General features: G+C 44.3%; 1 protein-coding gene and 1 long non-coding RNA gene across 2 annotated transcripts in view; one reads left to right on the top strand and one right to left on the bottom strand.

The window, feature by feature from the left end:
* CACNA2D2 (calcium voltage-gated channel auxiliary subunit alpha2delta 2) overlaps window positions 1-18,366 on the top strand; it is a 632,244-nt gene extending 613,878 nt beyond the window's left edge. Inside the window, exons 26-38 of the mRNA XM_066614251.1 lie at window positions 93-155; window positions 947-1,050; window positions 1,685-1,783; window positions 4,083-4,177; window positions 6,420-6,467; window positions 8,136-8,207; window positions 9,174-9,326; window positions 10,602-10,654; window positions 11,210-11,265; window positions 12,975-13,098; window positions 15,745-15,854; window positions 17,019-17,107; window positions 18,238-18,366. Coding sequence (XP_066470348.1) covers window positions 93-155; window positions 947-1,050; window positions 1,685-1,783; window positions 4,083-4,177; window positions 6,420-6,467; window positions 8,136-8,207; window positions 9,174-9,326; window positions 10,602-10,654; window positions 11,210-11,265; window positions 12,975-13,098; window positions 15,745-15,854; window positions 17,019-17,107; window positions 18,238-18,366 — 1,195 coding nt within the window. The remainder of the gene's footprint in view (window positions 1-92; window positions 156-946; window positions 1,051-1,684; window positions 1,784-4,082; window positions 4,178-6,419; window positions 6,468-8,135; window positions 8,208-9,173; window positions 9,327-10,601; window positions 10,655-11,209; window positions 11,266-12,974; window positions 13,099-15,744; window positions 15,855-17,018; window positions 17,108-18,237) is intronic.
* LOC136639766 (uncharacterized) overlaps window positions 1-24,703 on the bottom strand; it is a 52,601-nt gene that overhangs the window by 19,981 nt on the left and 7,917 nt on the right. The window lies entirely within an intron of this gene.

The following is a 24,703-nucleotide window of genomic DNA, read 5'->3' as shown; positions in this document are numbered from 1 at the left end:
ACAAAAGTACATTGCTAAGATAAGTTGGTGAGGAGGGGCATGTTGACCTAAAGCTCTTCCTCACAGTTCTAACTATCTCTGCCCCATTACAGGTACAGCCTCCTAGCTGTGTTTGTTGCCACTGATGGTGGCATCACCCGTGTTTTCCCAAACAAGTAAGTGCCCTTTTTGTTTGCCTTGAGAGATGTATGGACCAAGATGCAGCTAGATACCTGGAGAGGGTGAACCACTGATAGTTTTTTCTCCCTCCACTGCTTCCAGGCTTCACTCATCCTGAAGCCACCTGCAACTGCTTTACCTGGTTAATAAAAGTTCTGTTTATGTAGTCCTGGTTTAAAAAAAACAAAAAAAAAACTCCCATATATAGTCTGGGCATGGATCTGGCATCTGTGGGCTGGGGCAGGCCTCCGTGCCAGCCCAGCTAGCTCTAGAGGAGGAGTGAATGTGCTTTACTGCACAGGGAGCCTGCGCTGGCCGATCTCTCAGTCTGGATTGCGCTCTAAGTCTGTTGAGCACTTGGTTTGTGAACTCATCTCAATGGAAAATGAAAGCTATGTTGCAGCCACAGTACAATAGGTGGGTTGCAGTCACCTTAATGGATCATTAAGGTAGTTTTAAAAACAATCATCTCAGGTATTTATAAAATGTCAGGTTGTAGTCCTTGTAAAACAAGAACATTTCAGTATTGGTTCAATCAGAAACACTGGCAGTTGAAATATACAGTATTGTTAATTTACACACTGGAGTTTTTATCCCAAACATATATTATGAATATTTGAACTTTGGCAACCCTGAAAGGAGATCATCACTGACAAAGGAAGTCCTTGAACGTATCCTAGGCTATAGTGCTGTTCTTCACATTTGATTTGGGGACTCACCTCTGTGGAAAATGAAATTCACACCAAAGGTATGTGACACTCTGTGATGCTGGTTGATTTCATTTAAGAGCTGCTGAAGATTGGGAAGAGGATCCAGAACCCTTCAATGCCAGCTTCTATCGAAGGAGCCTAGATAACAAGGGTTACGTCTTTAAGCCACCTTATCAGGATCGTAAGTATGAACATATGCTGGTTCTCCAGACAGATGGGATCTGTTCACTGTGCCCCAACATTAGATGCCCTCTTTAGCATAGAGCTTCAGGAATTAGCAATGGAAGCCCAGTAATGTAGCACAATAAATTTTGCTTTAGGCAGGCCCTCTCACAAAGCTGCAGCTGTTAACCACAGTGCTTTCCCTTAGATTTAGTCCTTCTGCTCTTCCTTATCTTGATCAGGTCAAAGTTCCTGAAGAATTCTTAATAAGTGACAAGCTTATCATGTCTGCAGGTCCAACCCCATGTCTTCCCAGCTGAGTTTTCTTGCCTCGTAAACCATCTGCCAGTCTCTGAATAGTGATTCAGTTTGGGTAGACAGGAAAAAGAGTCATGTAATTGCTCATTTGCGATATATTTATCTATTTTACTTAATATACTTAGATGTCCTGTTGGGCAAAGCATTTCATAGGCATGGTACTACCATGGAAAACACTCAATCTCTGGGCACTCCTGACTGAATTTGCATGAGTGGCAGGCCAGAGAGTAGAGACCTAAAAGATGGCCTAAGCAGGCTCAGATGGGCAAAGTGCCACCTACTATAACAAAAAAAATGACAGATCTTTTGTGTGTTTTGTCTACTTCTCTCTGTAGCCAACTACAGAGGGCTAGAGTTAGAAAACATCACAATTGGGATCCTTGTTAGCACAGCGGTTGAACTCAGCTTCGCCGAGAGACCCCTGAAACCAGCAGGTAAGGATATTGGGGTGTTTGTATATATGTATATAGCAGCCAGCCACTGTGTAAGGAAGAATGTGTGCATGCACCTCTTACCCCCTCCATCCAGCACACCATCCGTACCGCTGCACAGTCATGGGCGACAGAACTTCTGAACCGTGCATAGTCAAATGGTGACTTTATAGTAGTATTGTAATTGGGGAGGTGTAGACATTCTGGCCCATCCCCCATGACTCTGTGGAGGTAGAATGGTGCACCATGGGGTGGGGAGACATGTGCACATCTTCTGTTTCTCACTCAGTTTGGCAGTCAGTTGAACATAATCATCCAAACTGGCTCTCTCAAGCCTCAGAACATGATTATTATGTTATTGTTAACAGCAGTATTTATATATCGCTTTTCAACCAAAAAAAGTTAACAAAGTAGTTTACAGAAAATAATCAAATGGCTCCCTGTCCGAAAAGGGCTGACGATCTAAGAAGGGGCAAAAGAGCACCAGCAGGCAGCCACTAGAAAAGACACTGCTGGGATGAGGTGGGCCAGTTACCCTCCCCCTGCTAAAAAAAGAGCACCCACTTGAAAGAGTGCCTCTTACCCAGTTAGCAGGGGTCTGAGTCTTCTGCCTTTGGATCTTCCTTAGTTCAGCCTAGACATTCCAAAGTTCTGAAAGTCTCTCTGGCCACTGTAAGGCTGCAGTTCTAACCATAGTGATTAAAGATTAAGTCCCAATGAACACAATGGGAATTCCAAATAAAAATGCATAGGATTGTTCTGCCAATCCAGCAGGTATATCAGACAATTGTAATCCTGGCCCCTGTGCCGGCCAGGGTCAGAACCACAAAATGCTGTCCCATCCCTCCCCACCCCCACCAGGCACGACTGAGGACCTTCTAAGGGCTGGGGAGGACACCCACCGCTTCCCTGGCCCCCAGAAGGCCTTTTAAGTCCTTCAGAAGGCCTAAAAAGGTCACTTTTGGTTTTCACCTGAGAGCTGGAAGTGACAGTTTTATGCTTTCCAGGGGCCTCAGAAGCCCTTCTGGGGGCCAGGGAGGCTGCAGTTGGTCTCCACAGCCCACAGAAGGCCTTGGAAAGGCCTGTAAAGGCATTTTTAAAGAAGAAAAAAATGGGGGGGGGAGGTTGTGCTGCTGCCCCCAAGGTGGTGCCTTAGGGCACTGCCCCACTGACTCCCCTCCAAGTACATGAGTTATATCGATACATCTAGGCTCATTAGATCTTCCGTTTGGATACAGTCATTCTTGGTCTTCCCTGGACTGTTGCATAAATACCCCCTCTTTTGGACTGAGAGGCTGTTATTGAGTTACACAGAAAGATTTTTTTTTTAGCAACTTTGAGGCAAAGATGGGTTAAGTCCCTTGTGGCATGAGGCTTTTCAGTCCGTTTTAACTTAATGAACAAGGAAAAAATATATTCCTGTTAAGGGTTCATCCCTGGGACTGAGACAGAATTTACAGGCTGAATAGCAGCAGGCCTTGAAGCCTTGGCCTGACTCAGCCAGCATAGCATCCTGGGAAGAAAGGATGATGCAACATTGGGTGATGTAGACCAGGTGACTGCTACCTGTGTGTGTCACTCCATGCAGAGTCAGAGTGACTTAGCAGTTTCTTACTCCACACTGATTGGCTGACACGCATATAAAGTCCAGCAGGGACAAACTGGGTTGTGGGAGATGCAGAGTGGAGTTAGTGCCGAAGGCTACGTCAGTGAGAACCATGATTCGTGTGATATCTGGACTGTTGTTGTACATATTGTATATAGTAAGGAGGTGTTTGGTGGAGAACTTCTGCCTTGTGTCGTCTTGTTCCCGGGAGTGCCAGTGCTCTGGCCTTGGGAGATAGGCAAGCCAAGCAGCCGGGCAGCAGCTGGCGCTGTACACCGTTAATCCAGCTCGCAACAATTCCCTATAATGTATGAACATTAAAAAAAAATTAGGGACCATCAGCCTTAACAAACTAATACCAGCTCTACCCTTTAACATGGATTTGTTAGTTCTGGGCAGCCACAAGAACTGATCTTGCCTTCACCTTTCTCATCAACATCCGCATTTCTGAATAACTAGAAGGAAATGACATTTCTTTCTGGCTTGGAGGAGAAGAGTATACATTGAAGGAGGAAGCTGCTATAAAAATATTGGGTTGTGGCTGAGAATATTGTCTTAATTGTCTAAAAGTCGTGTCAGGTAAATTTAGATATATCAATATATATGAGAAACCATGAAGTGACTTGGGTCAGAATAATGTCCTTAGATAAAGAATGAGGGAAGTTTGTTAACCTGAAAGTCTCTTTTTTTCCCTAGTGGTTGGAGTGAAACTTGACCTGGAAGCCTGGGCAGAAAAGTTTAAAGTCCTTGCAAGTAACCGAACAGAAAGGGATCAGCTGGGAACACGAAGAGTAGGTGTTAAACAATATTCCCCTGGGAAGGATGGTAGGGCTTGTATTTTGTTCATGAAATGGTTGAGGCCAAGGAGTCAATGTTTTTACAGCAGAAAGTCAGCCATCACTGCCCTGTCATGTTCCTTCCACTGCTTTTGTCATGTTCCTTCCACCTCGAAGGTTTCCTCTATCTCATTGTTTCTCAAAGAGGCAACTGAGGGCCAAATCCTATCCAGTTTTCCAGTGCCAGTGCTGTTGTGCCTATGGGGTGTGCACTGCTTCTTGTGTTAGGGACACAAGAGGTCTTCGTCACAGAGGCCTCCTCAAGGTATGGGAACATTTGTCCCCTTACCTCAGGGCTGCATTGCAGTTGCACTGGTACTGGAAACGTGGATAGGATTGGACCCTGTGAGCCCAATCCTATGCATGTCTACTCAGAAGTAAGTCCCATTATAATCAGTGGGGCTTACTCCTAGGTAAGTGTGGAGAGGATGACAGCCTAACTCTTTTCTACTCTTTTGACCCTTCTGGCTCACTTTGAGAATTTCCTCAAAGGAGTCAAGGAGTGTCTTGCATGAATGAAACAAGTTTAACCTGATACTTAAATGATGTTTAAGTAATGCATTAATATCTCTGGAGAGGAGATTCCATAAATAGGGTGCCACTACAGAACAGGTTTTGTCCCTAGTAACAACCCACCACAGGGTATTATCTTAAAGGACAGACAAGTTAATTTGGTGAAAGGTAGCCTGTCAGGTACCCTGTTTCCAATACATTTAGAACAATGTTTCCCAAACTGTGGGTTGGGTCCCACCAGAGGGTCCCAACCTGATTGTTGGTGGATTGTGAAAGTGACAAGTTAATAACTGACAAGGAAAATGTACTGAGCCCTATGGAAAGTGAAACTGAGCAATGCATGCATGTTTACCCATGAGTAGGCAAATGCGCCTTGGCTGTTATCGAAAGCCAGGCAAAGGGGAACACAAGGCCATCAGAATGGTCCTGATCCAATGAACATGGAGCTCAAACGCTCCAGAAGGCAGTCCCCCTCCCACCATAGTACAAAAGGATTGAAAAAGAGGTTTGAGTGGCTGTTAAAGTGAAACTTTTTTTTTAAGTCTAGTAAAGCTCCTGATAGAATGTTGTTTTAAAAAGTCAGTTCCAGTGCTGAAGGGTTTGGAATGCACTGATTTAGAGCTTTTCAAAGTGCAGTTTTTGGTCCAGAAACAACCTGGAAGCTAGTGAAGAGCTTGTAATATCACCAAGATATACCCCAGATGACATGCCCCATTTAACAACTTGGCCACCATATTATGAACCAGCTGATATTTCTGAATAGTCTTCAAAGGCTCACCCACATACCATACATTGCTATGAACCAATCTTGCTGTTATCAGAGCATGAATAACTTTTGAGAGGCTATCCCTATCCGGATTTTCCCCCCACTATCTCCTTCTGACTAATCTGTTGATCTAAAATTCTGAAAGATATGTGAATATGGCCTGGGTTCAGGTAAACCAATTTTGAGATGAGCAGTAACAGACTTACCCCTCACCGCTTCCGGGGCAAAGTTTCTCTATATGCCCCCCCCATACCTACCCAGCGCGACAGAGCCTTGCACGACTCCAGGACTGACTGGGGAAGCATTCTGAGGTTATCCCACAGTCTTAAACTGTTTCCGAAGTATAGTGGTGCCTCGCATAACGAAATTAATCTGTTCCGCGAATCCTTTCGTTATGCGAAATTTTCGTTGCGCGAATCACATTTTCCCATAGGAATGCATTGAAATCTAATTAATGCATTCCTATGGGCAAAAAAGGTCAAAACGAAGTCAAATTTGGTTTACAAAGTGTTTATTATGTGCTCTTTAAAGGCATACATACTGCACAGAGGATTTCTAAAATTTGAAGCATACACGAAATTTTTAATTTTTAAAAAATTCGTTATGCGAAGCACGGACCTAAAAAGTTTTCGTTATGCGAAGCACGGACCTAAAAATTTTTTCGTTATGCGAAGCAAGGCCAGAAATTTTCGTTATGCAAATTACCAAACTCAATCGAAAAACTCTTTCGTTATGTGAGTTTTTCACTGCGCGGGGCATTCGTTATGCGAGGTACCACTGTACTGTTTCCGATTATGCAGGGAGCCTCAAAACGCTTCCCATGCAGTCCTGGAGTCATGCAGGCACAACACCCTCGGCATTTGCCCCATTTGCTCCAGAATTCTCTTGATTTCACTGTTTATTTTCTTTGTCTTACAGTGTGATCCCTCCACAAGCTGTGAGATGGACTGTGAAGCTAATTATAAGGTGAATGCGGGGAATACAATTGGATAGCTCCTTTCTGTTCTACCTACATCTCCTGTTTCCAAGGCCTCTGTTCCCTTGCTCTTACACTGTGATCACCTCCCCCACTCCCTTTTCTTGCATATTATAAGCATTCAGGAAAGGACATATACTTGGCAGATTTTAACAGAGTCTTGGTCTACACTTCGAATGACACTTCACCATGTTTATTTGGAGCCAGTCCACTTTTACAAGTCAGGTCACCTTTGCGTCAGTTGGTTTGTGCTCCCCACACCCTGGCCAGACTGAGGCTCACCTTACCCTACGTCCATGGGCTGACTACCCACTTGTGGTAGCTGGGTCCCTGGGTTTGACACACGCACCCCTTTGAGCTCCCTCTTCTTCTCTTCTCCAACTCTCTTGTTCACTTCCCAGTCTCTCCTTCTCTCCTCTGAACCTCTGTCCAGGAAACCTTGTGTTTCCTTTTTTCTTCTGAGGATTCCTTCCTTCCCTCTCTACTCCATCTTTAGCAGCCTTCCCCCACTCTTCTTTTGTCCTCTTCCTCTGTCGCTCCCAATTTCCCCTTTCTCTCCCCTCTGTCCATTGCTCATCCTTCTCCCCCCCTCTCCTGCCATCTCTCATCTTTCCCTTTCTCCACCTCTGTGCTTCACTGCCTCCCTGCTTGTTCCTCACCTTCCCACTTCCACCTCCCTCCCTTCTCCTTCACTCAGCTTCACCAGAGCTGTGAGGCCCAGTCGTGTGGTGGCTAAACAGGCACCACTATATCCATCCAGAGTGCCCAGTGATGACATCATGAAATGGTGTCCAGTGATACCAAGGAGTCACTTGCTCAGCCAAGGAGGCCTTGCTTAGGCTCACACTACAGTGCTCAGATTACTGGCGTTCCTGGAGAGGGTACAAAATGCTAGGTTTTGCAGGCTTTGGTGTAAAGCAGCCCTTCCTCCTCACTTTCAGAGCCAGTTGCAGCTACAAAAGCTTTGCTTTCACAGCAGTGACTGGCTCTGAACACCAGGGAAGGGACCACTTTATATCAGAATTCAGGAGCCTGTAAAATGTAGCATTTTGCCCCCTTCTCCAGGAACACCAGTGGCTCAGATCACACCATGATAAATTGCCACTCCCTGGAGTCTTTACATACATAACAAGCACCAGAAAAAGTTTTGAAAGAGGATCCTTCCCCACAGCTTTTCTGCCTGGCCTGAACACTGGGAGATGACCCTGTCTTCTGCTGGTGTCTAGCCTTTTCTCTATGACTGGAGCCCAGTGTTATCTCCTCTAGCTGACAGCTGCTCTCTAGGGGAACTTCCCAATCTTCCTGCCTGAGTTAAGGAAGTGGAGATACAGCAATTGATTTAAGTGAAGATATAGAAATTGACCTTATGTGTACAGGTCATGTGTTCTACCATTGATCTATGCCCATGACTAGAGGTGTTTGCAAACAGTATTTATCTTACTCAGAAGTAAGCCCATTGTGTTCAGTAAGGCATAGACTGTAAACCTATTTTACTCACCAGAAACAAACATCTCTGCCCATTACTGCTGCTGGGATGTCAGCTTGGTTTTCATGCTAGCTGGCAAACAACTTGCCATGAACTGGTGCTGGACTGTGGACCAGACCAGAACTTAGAAGTCACTGATTTGCAAAACACAGAGCTTTGTTCACTCTTGCAGGACCTCCTGTGTGTACTCATTGATGATGGGGGCTTTCTGGTGCTCTCCAACCAGGAAGATTACTGGGACCAGGTAAGCTGCTCTTTTTATGTAAAAATCTAGGCATCTGGATGATGCAACCTGATTATAGGCCAGTTCTCAGGGACATCATGGCAGCCCATTTGGTACCCCACAACAATTGCCTGCAGAGGCAGGACTGTGCAATAGCAACACCTTGCTTTTCCTCTTCCCTTCTAATAGAAAAGAAAGATGGAGAGATTGAAAAGAAGCAAGGAACTGGGGTGTGTGTGATTTTCATGGAAACAAGACAAGGGGACAGGGGTGCCATTTGTTGTTCTGCTTCAGGCAGCAAACTGTCATGAGCTGGCCCTGGACCAATGGGTGGATATGTGACTGGGCATATTTTCAGTTTTATTTTTAGTTTCTAACTTTTATGCGAGTTTTTAGTTTTATCGCATTAGAGATTTTTTTTAGCCTTGAGCTCTAGTTTGGACCATGGCATTCATCAGTTGTGTGCCTGCCATAGGCTGACCTGGGGCAAATGCCCCAAGCACCAGCCCCTAGGGCCCCACAGAAGCCTCTCTGAGGCGCCGGACAGGGGAGGAAACTGTGCTTCTGGTTTGCCAGAGGCAGTTTATAGCGCCGGGGAACCTCACAGAGGTTTCCCCAGCGTGGGAGGAGGTTGCATGAGGTAAGTGGGGGAGGGGCCAATTTCTGCCTTAGGGGGGCGGCAACAGCCCGCCGGGGGCGCCGTTGCGGAGCTCTGCCCCGGGCTGCGGAGGTCCACGGCTGGCATTCATCCCAGAATAAACTGTTGTAGTCTAGTGCTGGAGGTGTTGATATGGGGCTACAGCTACCGTGATTCTCCAATTGAAGTATGGGTCCCACAAAATGCAGGGTCCAGGGCAGTTGCCCTGATTCATTCTACCCAAGAGATGGCTCTGCTCATGTTTAGCACTTCTGAAGAAAACTTACTACAGTTCACTTTAAGAGTTCTGATGGAACAGCTTACACACTCTTGCTTCTTTTTTCTGTCAGGTAGGAAAGTTCTTTAGTGAGGTGGATGCTCACCTCATGTCGGCTCTCTACAACAATTCATTCTTCACACGGAAAGAGTCGTATGACTTTCAATCTGTCTGTGCCCCAGAGGCTCCAAGCAACACAGGTGGTGCCCCACGAGGAGTGTATGTGGTGAGTAGTGGTTATGAAGCCTTACCTGAGGGTTGGAGCATTGTATGTGCAAATGAGAATTCTCTTTACATTTAAATATCAACTGGGGTTATACAGCCACAACTGTATATTTAAGGAAATATCCAACATTTTTAAGGCTGGCAAGAAGTTGTTCTCTGCTATAAGTGGTAAAAATGCAGAGTTTGGATGGGATGAAGGTTAGTGTGTTTTTAGATATTATAGTTTGTAAAATACTGGGGAGGGGGGTAAATTTGAGAATTTTGGTTGAATTCTTGTGAGTCACGGCTGTCATAAACTCTGGGATGGGACAAGACTTCCAGGTACCTCACCTTGCCTCACAAGACATCAAGGTCTCTCAAGACCTTGCTGACAACACAGCCAGGTGAGACCAGGAAAGTAGGCATTCAAAAAAAGAAGTGGCAGGACAAGGGCAGGTGAGAGCTGGGGGAGTGAATTGGGAGAAAGGAGACGAGACAGAAACACAGAAGAGAAAGAGAGTCCAGAGAGTAAGATAGAGGGAAGGAGGCAAAGCAGAGGCCTGAAAGGCAGAGAAGGCTGGACAAGTAAGACAGAAAGAAGGCGAGGCAGAGATATTGACAGAGAGAGAAAGGAGAATGTGGAAAGTTTTGAGACCTAGGAAAACAGGACAAGGTGACAACACACAGGTCAGAGACAACAGAAACAGGAAGAAACAGAGTGAGGAGAGAGGAAAACAAAAAGGAAGGGAAGCAGGGAAAGAGGGGAGATGGAGGAGCAGAAAGAGAGGAAGCAGGAAAGGAAGTAAGAGACCCAAGGCTGATGGTGAACAAGAAGATTTGGGTCCTCAAAGAAAATGCAAGCAGGTGGAAAAGGTGGGAAAAAGAAGACGAAAGGACTATGGAGGGTGACAAGCTGCTAGAGCATCAACAAGGATCTACAGCTTCCCACTGCACACCTGGAGGAGGGGGGGTAAGAAGGGAGTCCAGCTGATTTCTAGATTCCAGCCAGCCCTCACTCAATATTGGGTCAAAGCAGTCAGAGATATTTGAGCCAAGATCTACTAGCAGAAACCACGTTTAATTCTGTGGTATATGAACACAGAACATCTTCACAATCAGTTAAGGTACAAACAAAAAATTGAGGAATTGTCTGATCTTTATAGAATCTTCCAGGTTTCCTGCTTGATCCTTCGAATGTATGACGCTGCAGCATGCTGTCTTGTATTTATAGGGAGCTAGGCTAACAAGTGACAACTGTTCTCTTAATATCATGTTTTCTTTATCCTTTAATGTCCAGCCAACTATGGCAGATTTCCTGAACCTAGCCTGGTGGACCTCAGCAGCTGCATGGTAAGCCTTTGTTTTGCCATTTACTATGCAAGCTGAAGAAGCTAGATTTTATAGAAAAATGGGAATGTGACACACTGGACCACTTGATACAGAGCATAATTATTATAGAACCCAGAGATGGAAGCAGGTGTTAGAACTATTCTATAGTCACTAAGGGCGCAGTCCTAACCCCTTATGTCAGTGCTTTCCAGCACTGACATAAGGGCAGTGCAGCTCTGAGGTAAGGGAACAAACATTCCCTTACTTTGAGGAGGCCTCCGTGGGTGACACCCAACTGCAGGATGCAGCACATGTCCCATTGGCACCGCTATGCCAGTGCTGGAAAGCACTGACATAAGGGGTTAGGATTGTGCCCTAAATCAACTTTTCCAAAGATTCATTAGCACTCTAGAGGTCCTTTGGCTGTTTCTGTGGGTTTTACAGTGAAATACCCAGGAGTAAGTTCCATTAAACAACTTTGGAATTACTTCTGAGTAAAGGCAGCTGTTTTGGTTGGTGACATGCACTTATTTTCTTCTACAGTCAGCTAACAGTTCTGCCATTTCTTTCTACAAGGTCTCTGTTTCAGCAGTTTTTGTATGGATTAACCTTCAACAGCTGGTTTCAGACAGGTAAGTTTCCTGCTAGTTTACTCCATTCAGCCTCAAAAAGATAAGCTAGGAGGATAGATAGCTATGCAGCAGGGTTAGATTTAGAAAAGGAACATGAGACTGACCTATTTGAGATGTCCAGCTGTTCTGGAAATTGCCAAGAACTTTGATTCCTTGAAGAAACCATTCTGCAACAACAAAATAGCACATCTCCCCTCAGAGCTAATCCTTTGCATTGTGTCTTAAACAACTACATAGATTATGTCTCAGAAAGATTCCAGCTGCTGCTTTGGAAGGCTTTAGGGTGGGCACATTGAATTCTAAAGGGATTCAGACTCCCTACCCAATTGAAACCCAGGGGTCCACATTCCATAATTTTTCACTCAAAATTGTCAAATTTGCCTGAATCAGACACCAAATTATCAGTTCTATCTCAATTAGATGCTAACATAGGAATATCGTATTATGGCATGCAATAGCAGCCATGAGTGAGTCAGCCTTTTTGACTAACAAGGAAATTTGGTACCTAACCCTCAAAATAGTTTTGTATGTTGGGTGGAGTGTGGTTGAAATGCTGCAGATCAATTGGAGATCCAAAGCCATATGTTTGATATTCCTGGTTTAAGTGTGCCCTCCTACTGCATTTGATTTCAGTTCATCTTGGCCCCACACATCCCCAATAATGATTTCTAAACATAACTCATATATACACACTTTCTCCACCCCAAATTATAACCATGTGTTATTTCTAAAAAAAACAGCTGTATTTGCTGTACCTCATCCCACAAATACATCCTAATGAATCTCTTTGTGCCAAAAACATGATGGGGGACCCAGAGATAATGAAGTAGCTGAGTTTATCTTCTGCTAAAAGAACTTAGCAAGTGAAATAAGTAAGGTATCTATGGTTGTGGTGGCACAGATGCATCTCTCCCCCTCCCTCCCAGTAATGGAGGCAGGGTGGAATAATGGCCAGGAAAACAGATAATATGTCAGTTTGAACACTGGTTCCCAACCCATGGTCTGTGGACCACACGTGGTCTATGAGACCCTGAGAAATGGTCCAGGAGGGCTCAGGGGAAAAAAGGAGTCTTCAGTCACTTCCAGTGTCAACTGAGCAAGCCGCTCCCCCATGGTCCAACAGAGAGGGCAGAGAACGGACTGCTCACAGCCACAGCCAGCACTGAAATGACAGCTGTGGGCGATCTTTTCTTCATCCTCTCTGATAGTCCACGGGGGAGCATTTGCTTGAGATACACTTCTCCACAGACCACAGAGGGGACCAAGAATGGACTGCCCACATCCACAGCCAGCAACAAAAGCAGCAACTCACAAATCTTCTCTATGTATAAAAATCAAATACATCTCTAATAAATCTTCTCTAATTATTACAAATTTAATTGTATTTTTTTGTGCAGGGTGGGAGTTGCATGTGGTCCATGATTATTCCAATTTTTGCCGCAGTGGTCCATAGGCACCTATAGATTGGGAACCTCTGGTTTAAATCAATTCCAGAAAGACTGACATGTATTCAGTAAAGTACAAATTTTTGGCTGGCAGGGGAAGAAACATAAGGTTCAATAGAAAGAACAGGATATACTGTGATTTTGCTACTTGCACAATTATTGGTAGCAACTTAGACACAAACTTAGAGAAGAATACTTAATGTGGATGAAACAGGAAGTATTTCTTATTTTCATTACATTCTACTCTGGTGTGTGTTCCAACAGAGGATGTCACAGCAAATGGCATGGAGTCCAAAGAGACCAGCTGCATCATGAAGCAGACGCAGTACTACTTTAGTACAGTTAATTACACTTACAATACCATAATTGACTGTGGAAATTGCTCCAGGTCAGTGGAAGAATATCTCCCCACTACAACGGTTCATAGTAGCTAACCAAAACTCTTGAGTATCCAGAAGGTGGCACATCCTATTGCCACCTCCTGCTCATGGTCTCTTTTCCAGGATAAAAGATTAAAAAATGAGGATAAAAGAATGGGCCTTGGAATTAGTGCTACCTAAAAGGGGTATTTTAGTGTTTAAAAAAACCCTAGTGTGCCTGTGCAGCTGCTTTCTAGTAGAAGGCAATATTGTTTCAAACACTGAGGACAAGTCTACGCTACAAACCTGTATCAATTTTATACAGCTTGACTGTCATGGATTTCTTCATAGCATCCTGAGAATTGTGAAGGTGATTTCACTCACCAGACATTGGAAGAATAAACAAGGAGAGGAGCCATTCTTGATTTGATCCTAACCAATGGGATTGACCATTTAATTGATCAGTGAGGTTAAAGTAGTTGGAACTTTGGGGGAAAGAGAAAATGAAATGCTGGAACTCTCAATCTTATAGGAAGCTAAGAGCATGGGTACTGAAACCTGTACTTAGATTTCAGGAAAGCTGGTTTTAAAAAACTCAGAGGTAGGATTCCATGGGTAGATGAACTAATGGGAAAAGGAGCCAAGAGAGACTTCCTAAAGAAGCGGCTATTACAGGTGCAATCCAAAACAATTCCAATGAGAAAGGAAAATAGGAGCGTAGTGCACACCACCAATTCACTGACGCAACAACCTCAGTGTGTGGTTGCAGTTGCAGTTGTGCAGTTCTCAGGGCAACTCACCCTAGGTAGGTGCCACCACCCCTTTTAACAGCCAGTCCTTTGATTAAAGAAGCGATTCCCAAACTGTGCATCGTAATGCCGTGGGGTGTAGCAAGGCACTTGCTGGGATGTTGTGGGATGCCTGCTTCTTGGCAGGGACATTGCGCTGAACCACTCCAAACAGCAGTTGGAGACACAGCATGTCAAAAAGAGCTCCAGCACATGAATTTTCCGTACTGGGAAAAGCCCTCTTGCCCGTCCTGACCCCCCCTTACCTCTCTTTGAAGCAGCATTTTGGGCCTCCGAACCCAGAAGTAACTGGCAATGACAACCCCAGAGGGCTTCTCTGGCCCTCATAATGCCTTTTAAAAGCATAAAAAGTCACTTTGCTGAAAATATGGAAGTGACTTTTTCACTCTAATAGTCATTCTGAAGCCTGCAGAGGCCATGAGCAGACATGTGTGGCTTCTGCAGGGCTCAGACGACCTCCAGAGGCTAGAAGAGCTAAACTCCCCTTGCCTCTGGAGGACGCGGGAAGCCCTCTAGCATCTGCAGATAAGTGAATCTGTGGTTACGGGATCCACAGATAAGGGGAGCCCCCTGTAGTGGTTCCATTTTACCTTGCACTGGTCAGATATCATCTAACTGTACTGTGTCCAAGTTCTGGGTACCATATCTTAAGAAGGATGCAGCCAAACTGGCAAAGGTTCAGAGAAGGGGAATAAGGATGTTTGGTGTCCTCTGAAGAAAGGTTGAGAGAATGTGGTATGTTTAGCCTGGAGAAAAGGAGGCCGGGGATGGACGGACATAATGGTGCTCTTTAAATACCATGGGGGCTGTCACTTGGAAGAAGGCAAAGATTTGTTGTCTGGTGTCTCAAAGAGCAGAACTAGATCCAATTGGCTTAAGCTGTAGAAGGGGAAATTTCACTTGGCTATCAGGAAGAAATTATTAATGATAAGAGCAGTTTGACAATGTAATCAATGACTGAGGGAAGTGGTGGGTTCTCCCTCGCTGGATGTCTTCAAGCAGATATTTGACATGCACTTTTTGGAGATACTTTATTATTACCAGGATTGCGTAGTGGGTCGGGAGTTGGACTTGACCTAGAAGATACAAGTCCAAATCCCCATTCAGTCATGAAGCTTCCTGAGGGACCTTGGGCCACTCACTATCTCTGTCTAACCTACCTCACAGGGTTGCTGTGAGAACAAAAGGAGGGAAGGAATTATGTACACCCCCCCCCCCGAGCTCCCTGGAGGAAGGCCAGTATAAACGTGAAAAATAAAATATTGTTATGGTCTACCCAAGGTTTTCCTGCTTCAAGCAGGGAGTTGGACTACATGACCATGAAGGTCCCTTCCATCTCTCTGAATGTATTATCCCTGCAACCCCCTGCCCCCCCCCCATGGAATTACAATTACCAGGGTTTCTTGTGAAAAGGGTGTTGACTATGAAACCAGGCTGTGGTGTGGATGTACCCTGAGAGACAAAGTTTGCCTAAAGAAGCTGAGCAAATATAAATGGTGCATGCATGTATTATTAATCATGTTTCCCTTCCAAATACTGTACACACGAATGGGGACCCACTCCTTCCTCCACTGCCACTGGTATGAACTTCCAAGGGAAATGTGGTGAATCTTATACAGATGTGCACCAGCTATATTTGATGCAACCTGCATGTATTTTGTACTTGGGCATGTGCACCCAAGTTCAGAAAATAGCAAGCTCTGAGAAGCAGCTCTGTCTTGCCATAAAGTCAACAAAACTTCTAATTTTCATTTCGTATGTGGAGTTGTTGTGACAATTGGGAGCAAAGTAAAAATAGTAAAAATGAAAAATGGCATGATAGTAGCACTTCCTCTTCCTCCCCCTGACCCCTTTTTTCTTCTCCAGGCTATTCCATGCACAAAGGCTTGCCAGCACCAACCTTCTGTTTGTTGTAGCAGAAAAGCCAATATGCAGTCAGTGTGAATCCACCAAGCTTCTCCAAGCAGAGATAAAGGGTATCCTTTGCTGCTCAGTTTTGGCTTTAGCTCTATTACATTATGCGGAATCAGTTTCAACATAATGTTTGCCATGGCGTTTTTTCACAGGGCTGATTATCATTCACTAGTGTTTGTCTACTGAACTTTTCTATAAATGGCTCCCTAGAGAGATTTTATGTGATTGCTCTGATGTTCCTATTACATCCACATGACCAGGGTCCCGCAGGCAGATGAGACATATGGAGACTCCATACCTGTTAATACAATTAGTTGTGAGTACTATTAGTACTATACATGTGAAAGGGAAATGTGGCCATACAGGGGGTGGAAGTCTACCGCAAACATCAGGAAAAGGGGTGGTACCAACCATTTTGGAACTGGCCTTCAGAGACAAAAGAGGGGTTTGCCAGCTGTAGAGAGCCAGGAAAATGGCAGAAGACAAAATGCAACCCCTGCGGAGAGCCAGCAGAAGAGCAATGCCACATGTAACTCTGTACTGTTGAATTCCTATATCTTTTACTGCATGGTTCAGATGCTCACTCAAAATATACCAACAGTGAGAATATTTGCAAGATGGCACTCTCTCCTGCTTTAGGTTATTTGGGAGCAGCTATCTCTAGTAGCACTTTATTGGCTGCTACCTTTTTTAAATTTAAGATTCTTTTTCTTTGTCATCATTAACTAGTCTAGTTTTTGGAGCAGAAAGGCAGGCTAGAAATGACCTTATTACCACCACCACCACCCCCCAAAATTTATCCCACTGGATTCCAAAAGTGGAAGTAAGTTCATGTGTCTGTGTGGGGAAGGGAATGGCCTTAAGCCATTTCTGCCCAACATTGCATACATGCAACAGGGACCAAATGTGTACATCTGTGGGCCGAGCAAAAATGGGTTAAGGGATATTTGCTGAGGAGAACCAGAGAACACTGGCGGAGTTAACCCCTCCTTCTTCCTGCCAATTGTGCCTTCTCCCTCTCTCTCACACACACACAGGTTGTGGAACATGCACTTGATTTTGAGGGGTTGCTGTTCTGCAGAACTGTAATTCTTCCCTAAAGCCTGGTCCTCCTGTTTGGCAGGCTGCAACTAGTCTTCATGCACCCCTTTATTTAAACCTGCTCCTTTCCATATTCCTGGAAGCAGGTTTATTGCCTTGTGCTGCATTTCCTTGACAATGCAAAGCTCCACCAAGAGATCCCAATCAATGTGAGTTAGTAGACAAGCCACGGTATCGAAAAGGTCCCCACGTCTGTTTTGACTACAATGCAACGGTAAGTAGGAGAAGACTGCCCAGTGCATGCAGAGATACAACTGAAATGGCTTTACTCCACTAGGAGACTATCCTGGGATTTGAGAAAGCAGGGGTTGAAACAACAGGCCCTAGGCTTCCTTCTCAAACTGCCATTGATGTGGAGGGCTCCAGTCATCTTATCACTCACAATGACAAACTGGGTAATTCACCGATTAGCTAATCTGTTCATGGATATGTGCCTATCAGCCCAATCCTAACTAGCCAGTGCAGGTTAAGAGGTGGCTGTGGTGCAACTTGGAGTAAGGGGATGTATATCCCCTTACCCCGTGTTGCACACCAGTCACTCCTATGGGGCTGCTTGGATCTGCACCAGCAAATTCACTGATGCAAATCCCCATGTAAGGCTGATTGGGCTGGGGACTGGAGTTAAGATCCGGCCTAAGTTGCCAAGGCCAGTCCCACCCACCCCCTCCCAGGCCTGGTCCACCCATCGGCTGCCTTCCCCCCACCCAAGAGCACTCTCGTTCTGCCCTTCCACCACTGTCTCCAATCTCCCGCACTGGCCATCCTCAGCCAGTGCTTACTTACCCCTGCCTCGGTGGGATCTGCTATTCCCAGGCAAGTGCAAGGGTTCTGCACCAACCAAGGAAAAGGTAAGGATCGTGCCCTGAGCCTGCCAGTTCAAGTGGCCAGTTTGCTATGCAGTAATATTTCTTTACAACATCTTACCAAACAAGAAACATGGTGGGGGAAAGGGGAGAATAATGGGAATTGTAATCCAGTTGCAAAATCCAGAAATGGAACTCTAGCCAGGGACTGTCTGAGAGGTGACAGACTTTACCACCTGTTCCTCAGAGAACCTAGTGTGAAGGCCCTTGTACTTCAGCTCTCTGTCTTAAAAGTAGAATACTGTCCTCCTTGTCTCTAAAAGAATGGCAAAAGTACAGTTAACATTCCATGACAACTCAGGCAAGGCATAGGGTAAATGTAATTTCAACAGAATATGTATGAGAGTCACTGTTCACAAAAAGATATTTACCTTGCAAAACAAAAATCTCCTTGAAATGTGCAGTGAGTGGTGAAGAGAAAGCAACTTAAACAGCCCTATCCACATAGAGATGACCAGATCTCACTTTTTTGTTTCCACAGGAAGATACAACAGACTGTGGCAGAGGGGCCTCCTTTCAACCTTCCTTGAGTATCTTGTTATCTCTGCAGCTGCTTCTCCTCTATTTGACTGCCAGTCATTACCCGCTACCCTTGGCACCTTGCCTTTGAAACATCCATTTAATCTAGTCCATCCATTTTTCTTTAATGCACCATCTCCATCCCCTTCAGACTTGCCAGAGGAGGGCAGCTGCCTAATCTCATCAGCTCTGGCTACACCTCGGCATGAGGATCTCTCTCTTCACTCAGAAGTCCAGAAGCTATTCTCATTGTTTGTTTCTCGCTTTCCCCCCATCCCCTCCTTACCCTTCCAGTGTCTCTGTACAGCAGGTTGTGCAAACAGAGCTCTGAGCAAGACTTGGGGAAACACGAACCATTGTGATCTTCTCCACACAGTGAACATCTCTGAGCTTTGATTCATTGCTCCCTTGTCCACCCATTGAGCTGTTGGCCAAATATGAAGAACAGTGGCCTCATAATTCCTTTTCCCATTGAATCTGTGGAATTCTGGGAGACTTTTGTCAAATTTCATCAGGAGATGTCTCTTCATTTTATTGTCTTAAAAGTATTTAATCAACAATGCTGACAAATTACTATTGTGTTTGAAACAATTTATCTTCCCATCCCAATCATCCAAACAGCAACAAAAACAACAAAAATTAATAGAGCAGAAAAAAATGGTATACTCTTGCCAAATTGATTCTGTAGTCTAGTTAACTTTGCAGCCAATTCCAATGCCTTGTTAAACTCAAAGTAATCCTAGGATGTCACTGCGGCATCTCCATTCCACCCAATCCACTCTGTGCTTTCCAAGGCCATTGTTGCTGAATCTCATTAGTTAGATCCCATCTCAGATCAATTTTAAATTATTATTTTTAGCCTGAAGATTTTAAACTAGATCTTTCTACATCTAATTTCCAAGCATTTTAGAATGACAAATTATAGTATTCATTGTCAGCAACAAAGACACAAAGGAAAAAAAAAGGATTTGACTTGAATTTTATGGTCAGTATTATTTATTTAAACCACCAACTTCATACTAAGAAGATGTGGAGTTAGCTGGGAGAAGGAAGCATGTGAGGATCCTTGTGCACACAATTCTAGAAACTCATTCAAGGTTGGAGGGGGCAGTGGTTCTCACCATTATTGGCAAAATGAATAGCAAGGTCCATAATTCTAATGGACAACATGAACTGGAACATGATAGCCTCTGTTCCTTGCCTCTCCTGTTCCTCATGTAATGTTTGGGTAATCAAGCAAATACATTTATAACTTTTCTTCCCAACACTCTGGAATTTCAGCAGCATGCTACTATTTAGGTGGGCCATGAGGTTGGAGTTGGCCAAGACTAAGGTGACCTCCTTCCTACTTCATCCTGCCCCTTTTGTACACCACTACTAGCAGTGGCCACAATCTATGCCAAACCAACCCACAAAGATGATAGCCAAAAGTTTTCTTCCTGGATTTTGTGCAGAAACAGAAAAGTACCTTTAAGATACCCTCCATCTAATCAATGCTGGAAATAACAGTGGTGATATAACCAGGCCTCTAAAAGCAGGTGCTTTGCAGACTGTTGGTTATTTTCAATCTCTGTGTACTTTTGCAAGGAAATGTGAGACTGAATCATAGTGAAAGTTGTTACGGCACTTGCCATTCAACTCAAACTCTCCAGACTGGTTCTGCAGGCACACATGCCACTGCTGGATTATTATTACAGGCAGCAGTGGCACAATCAACTGCAGCCTGTAAAACAAGCATTCATTGCTCAATTCCCTCAAAAGCTGTTTATTGTTTAGGACTTATCCTGGGCCAGCCACCACCCTTTGTGCCTGTGACTTGTGCCCAAATAGTAAACATACCTTGTGTTTAATGCAAACCGAAAAGTTTCCAATCCCCAGACTGTTCTTCTCTTCAGCCAAATGTTCCCCAGTGCATTGTTTCTGCACTTGGAGTAGCCAGCAAAATGGGAAAGATTCTGTCTTGCTTCTGCTAAACGTGGCGTAAGAGCCACAATCTGAGATTTGCTGTTGGGCATTGTGAAGAGCTGCAGTATGAGATGATTGGACACCAGTGGTGGGAAACAGTTAATTGCTACTGTTACACCCTTTCCTGAATGAAATGCTGTGCACAGTGGTGCACCTCATTGCAGCTTCACATGCTATCATTCCTTAAACAAAAGCATTTTTCAGTAATTTATTATTATTGTTACTAATATTTATACACTGCTTTGCAACATAAAATAGTTCACAAAGTGGTCGACATAGCAAAATAAATCAATAGATGGCTCCCTGTCCCCAAAGGGCTCAATATGATTTTTTTTAAAAAGATGCAGAAGAGACACCAGCAACAACCACTGAAAAAGATACCATGCTGAAGTGAAGAGGGGCGGATGCTATCACACTATATTATACAAGAAGACACCACTTTAACAGGTGGTGACCAGTCCAAACTTTGATGTACCACCTGACATGCAGAATGAAAGTGTTACCATCTTCGTTTGCTTTGTTACAAGGGTATCTAGAAAGCAAAGAATGATGGCGCTGTTACTTGGTTATGTATGTTCCCAAGCAATGAAATAATCCAGTGTTATTAATAGCTTCATGGTATGTCTTGAGTGGGAACTTTCTGTGGTGCTGTTTTGGTGCTTTAGTGCCAGAAATGTGAGGAAAGTTCTCCCCCGCCCTCATTGAGGTTATATACCAAAATTCTATGCTGACTTCACACATCATGTGCACCTGTATTTCCCCCACAGCTTCAAGACAGATGACAGGAGACCCATACTGATGTGGTGTGCCTTGCAATGCTTATATGGGCTGAAACAGCCTCCAAGCATGCCATATGAGAGTACCTGTAGCAAAATGTAGTTCCTGAAGTGATCTGAAGGAGAATACGTGGTCCTGGTCTGAATGGAGGGTGAGCGTGAAATCTAGTCAGATATCTATAATAAATAGACCAGTACAGTGCAAAATATATGCAAGAGGGAACTGCCTATTGTAGAAAACTCTGGCTGAGAGATCCGGAAATAGACCTTTAGCACATACACCATGGTGTGTTTGCTGTTACCACCAGTGATCCTAAGGGTAATCGTTTTGCTTTAATGACCTTGTGCAAAATTCTAGAGAAGTAAACAGAGAAGTTATAAATTGCTCTTACTCTACCTGAGAGATACACACACAGAGAGAATCATTATACTCCATTTGGATATACTCCCAGCAGTCATCAATTGTACTGGCTGTGGATGCACTCTTAATATCTTGCTGATCTCTTTTGTGCAGAGATGACCAAATTGTGCCAAATTGTGTGACTGTTTTGTGATGTGGGCAACTGTATATAGTGTGCTTGGCTGAAAACCCTGTTTGTTCCACTTTAGTCTGACTAAAACCATAGTTTCCCTTATGCCCCTTTGTCTATGATTATTTGGCTAGTGCTCTGGAGCCAGTGTACATTTATAGGGTGTAGCTAATTAGTAACAGATATTTGGGGATGGAGAATGAGCATACATGCTTATTAAGAGAGCCAGCAGAGAACTGGCTATGTTTTTATCTGGGTGGAGAAAGCCGAGTTTGTTAGGGCCTTCCCCGCTTCTGAATAATTTTCCACATTGGCAGTATAGACAACAGCTGACCAAGAAATAGCTATTGTACACTTACACAAGACCTGCTGTAACATCCACTGAGATTATACTGAAAAATTTTGTTGGTGTTCATACTTTGGTTCATGCCCTTAGAAACGCTGATTTCCAACCTGTAGACACCTTACAAAGCTTCATCACAAATTTGTACAGTGACAGTACCAGACTGTTCAGGGCCCTGAACCATAGCCCTACACTGCTTCCTGGTAGAATTTGACGGTACTGAAGATTCAGGGGTCAGCTTAGCCAGGTGGGTCATGAGCATATATGCCCTGGGCCAGTGTCCCACCTGGCCACCTTGAACATCACCCTTGGAAACATATCCTAAAAACAGGAATAGCCACCATTTCTCCTCCACTAGGGTGAGCTAGCTTTCACCTGCCTTTGCTATGAAGAGACAGGCCTCTTTGCACAGTGAACCACCACCTGCCTCTGGAAAGCTCACAACCAGGAGACAAAGGCATATACCTCTCCCATCATTGCCTCTGAATACCAGTTGCAGGAGAGTATTGTGCCACTGAACCTGGAATAACGCATAGTCATCATGACTAGTAGCCACTAACAGATATGTCCCCTATTAATTTTAAAGCCAGGCAAGCTTGTGGCCAGGCCACATTTTGGAGCAATTAATTCCATAGACTAATTATGCACTATGTAGTCTAAGCATTTAAACTATGTATGTCTATGTGAAGTCTAAGACAATAACATTCTACTTTCCATGTCAGGGTAAAGCGATTATGGGAGTTGTTGCTGGACGAATTACTCAAGATCCAGCATCGCTGTGAAAGATCAGCAATTGGTCAACATTGCCTAATCTGTGTCTTGTAGTCTCCCAGTGACTTGCAGTGGTTCTTAATATTCCAGCCCATAATATTTTGACCTCTGCTTAGCTATTTAAATGAATCCTTGCTAAGGACTGTGGTATCTGTTCATATGCTGCTGTTAATACATTAAATTTTCAAACTGCCTTGCAGAGATTAGGAAGAGGAATTATCTGGTTCAAGCCTCACCTTTTTCTGTAGCTCTGTGTAGCATCTCTGTCCTACTGACAGCTCTATACCTTCCTGGCACCTTGTCTCCCATTCAAGTGAAGATAGCTCAACAGAGATCATTGGAGATGAAACAGAAGATTTCCACATGACCCCATATCAGGCAGACCACAGACTGAAATATGGCATTTCCCATTTTCAGCACATACCCTGATCAAACCTCAGTATCAAAGGGGATTCAGCCACTTTTGACCAATCAGGAAGCAGCAAGTACCAGAAGTGATTGAGGTGCTGCCGTACTCCAATCCCCTGATGTGGAATTTTGTGGAAACCATGTTTAGACATTACTGGTCAGGGCCAAAGCAAAAAGTTCTTTGGGCAAAAGGGCTCCCTTGCCTAGTACTCACCTTTCAGTTCAGCAGTACCCCTTCCTCACATTTTTCACAATGGCTACAAGAACGCAACTGAGGCCTTGTTCTCAATGGGTTTCACAGCCAGAGCAGGAAAGTATTTGGACAATGAATTACTGTATTCCTAAATGAAAAAGGCTGAGAGAAGTTGAATTTGTTAATGCAAATGAATTATCCTTTTTACTTAACATTTCGTTATTTTTTAAAATTCGTGTTTGTGCATGAGCTGATGGCATGACATTATGGGCAGGACTGAAGATGGAAAGAAGTACCCTAGTTATTCCCCTACTGCAGCAGTGATGTTTGCCTTCTAAAAATGAGATTTTCAGGTGTATTTGTAAATATGTGTACATGGCTGATCTACCCAACATCCAGCTCTTTCCAAATAGAGATTCAGAAATTTAAAGGAGGGCTGGAAATCCCAGCCCCAGCTCAGCTTGTGTTGCTTGTAGGTTATCATAGAGTCCCAATGGTCAGAGCTATGTCCCCTAGAGTAAGAGTTATCCTTGTATGTCAATAAGCCTTCCTCTTGTCTCCATTCCAGCTTTGTCCTTTGAAGTTGGGTGAGAATGGTAACTGAAGAAGGGACTAGAGAAAAGGGAAGCCAAGAACACGAGATGGCTTGCCTTTTATCTCCAACCTAGCAAAACTGGTAGCCTCACAGAATGTAATTAATAAATTTGAAATAGTAAACATGTCCCCAAATCTTTAAGATGGAGAAATAGTTTCTGGAAAGAAAGTGACAGAGCATGGAACAAGAACAATTAAAGGAATTTTAACTGAAAGTGGAGGAATGTCTGGAACAGGAAAAGAGTCTTATAAACAGTAGTGGGATGCTGTAGTCAGGAACTAGACATTAAGCTGATCTCTGAATTCAATAAAGTAGAAAAAAGTGCTAGAGACACAATGGAGCTGCACAAGATGGAGACCTCTAAGGCTGTGCTTACCTACAAGGGAGTTGGGAGCACTGTAAGTTGTTGCAGGGGAGGGGGGAAGGCAACAGCTCAAAGATCAAGCTGTTGCCAGGTCTGGAAGGGGGTTTTCTACTTACCTGCAGCCAGCAATCCTGGGAGGGTCAGGAGGTGTAGGGAGCCCTTCACAGGGCTCCCAATGCATGCAAAAGCATTAAAAAAAGAAAAAAGGGCACCTCTCGTTTTCGTGACGAAACTGGAAGTGCCCTTTTTTTCTTTTTCAGTTTTGCAGGCACGGGAAGCCCTGTGGAGGGCTTCCTGCACACACACACACCCAACTCCTCAGGTTTGCAGCACTGGTGCAGGTAAGTAGAAAACCTGCCTCACAATCCCAGTAACATCTCAATCCTGGGGATCATTTTGCTGTCCCTCCCCCGTCCCTTAAAGGGGCATTGGCCAGTGCTTCCCAGACTGGTAGGTCACGACCCACCAGTTTGGGAACCACTG

The sequence above is a fragment of the Tiliqua scincoides genome, chromosome 2 (assembly GCF_035046505.1).
Source record: "Tiliqua scincoides isolate rTilSci1 chromosome 2, rTilSci1.hap2, whole genome shotgun sequence".
Lineage (NCBI taxonomy): Eukaryota > Metazoa > Chordata > Lepidosauria > Squamata > Scincidae > Tiliqua > Tiliqua scincoides.
This window is presented reverse-complemented; position numbering and strand designations above follow the sequence as displayed.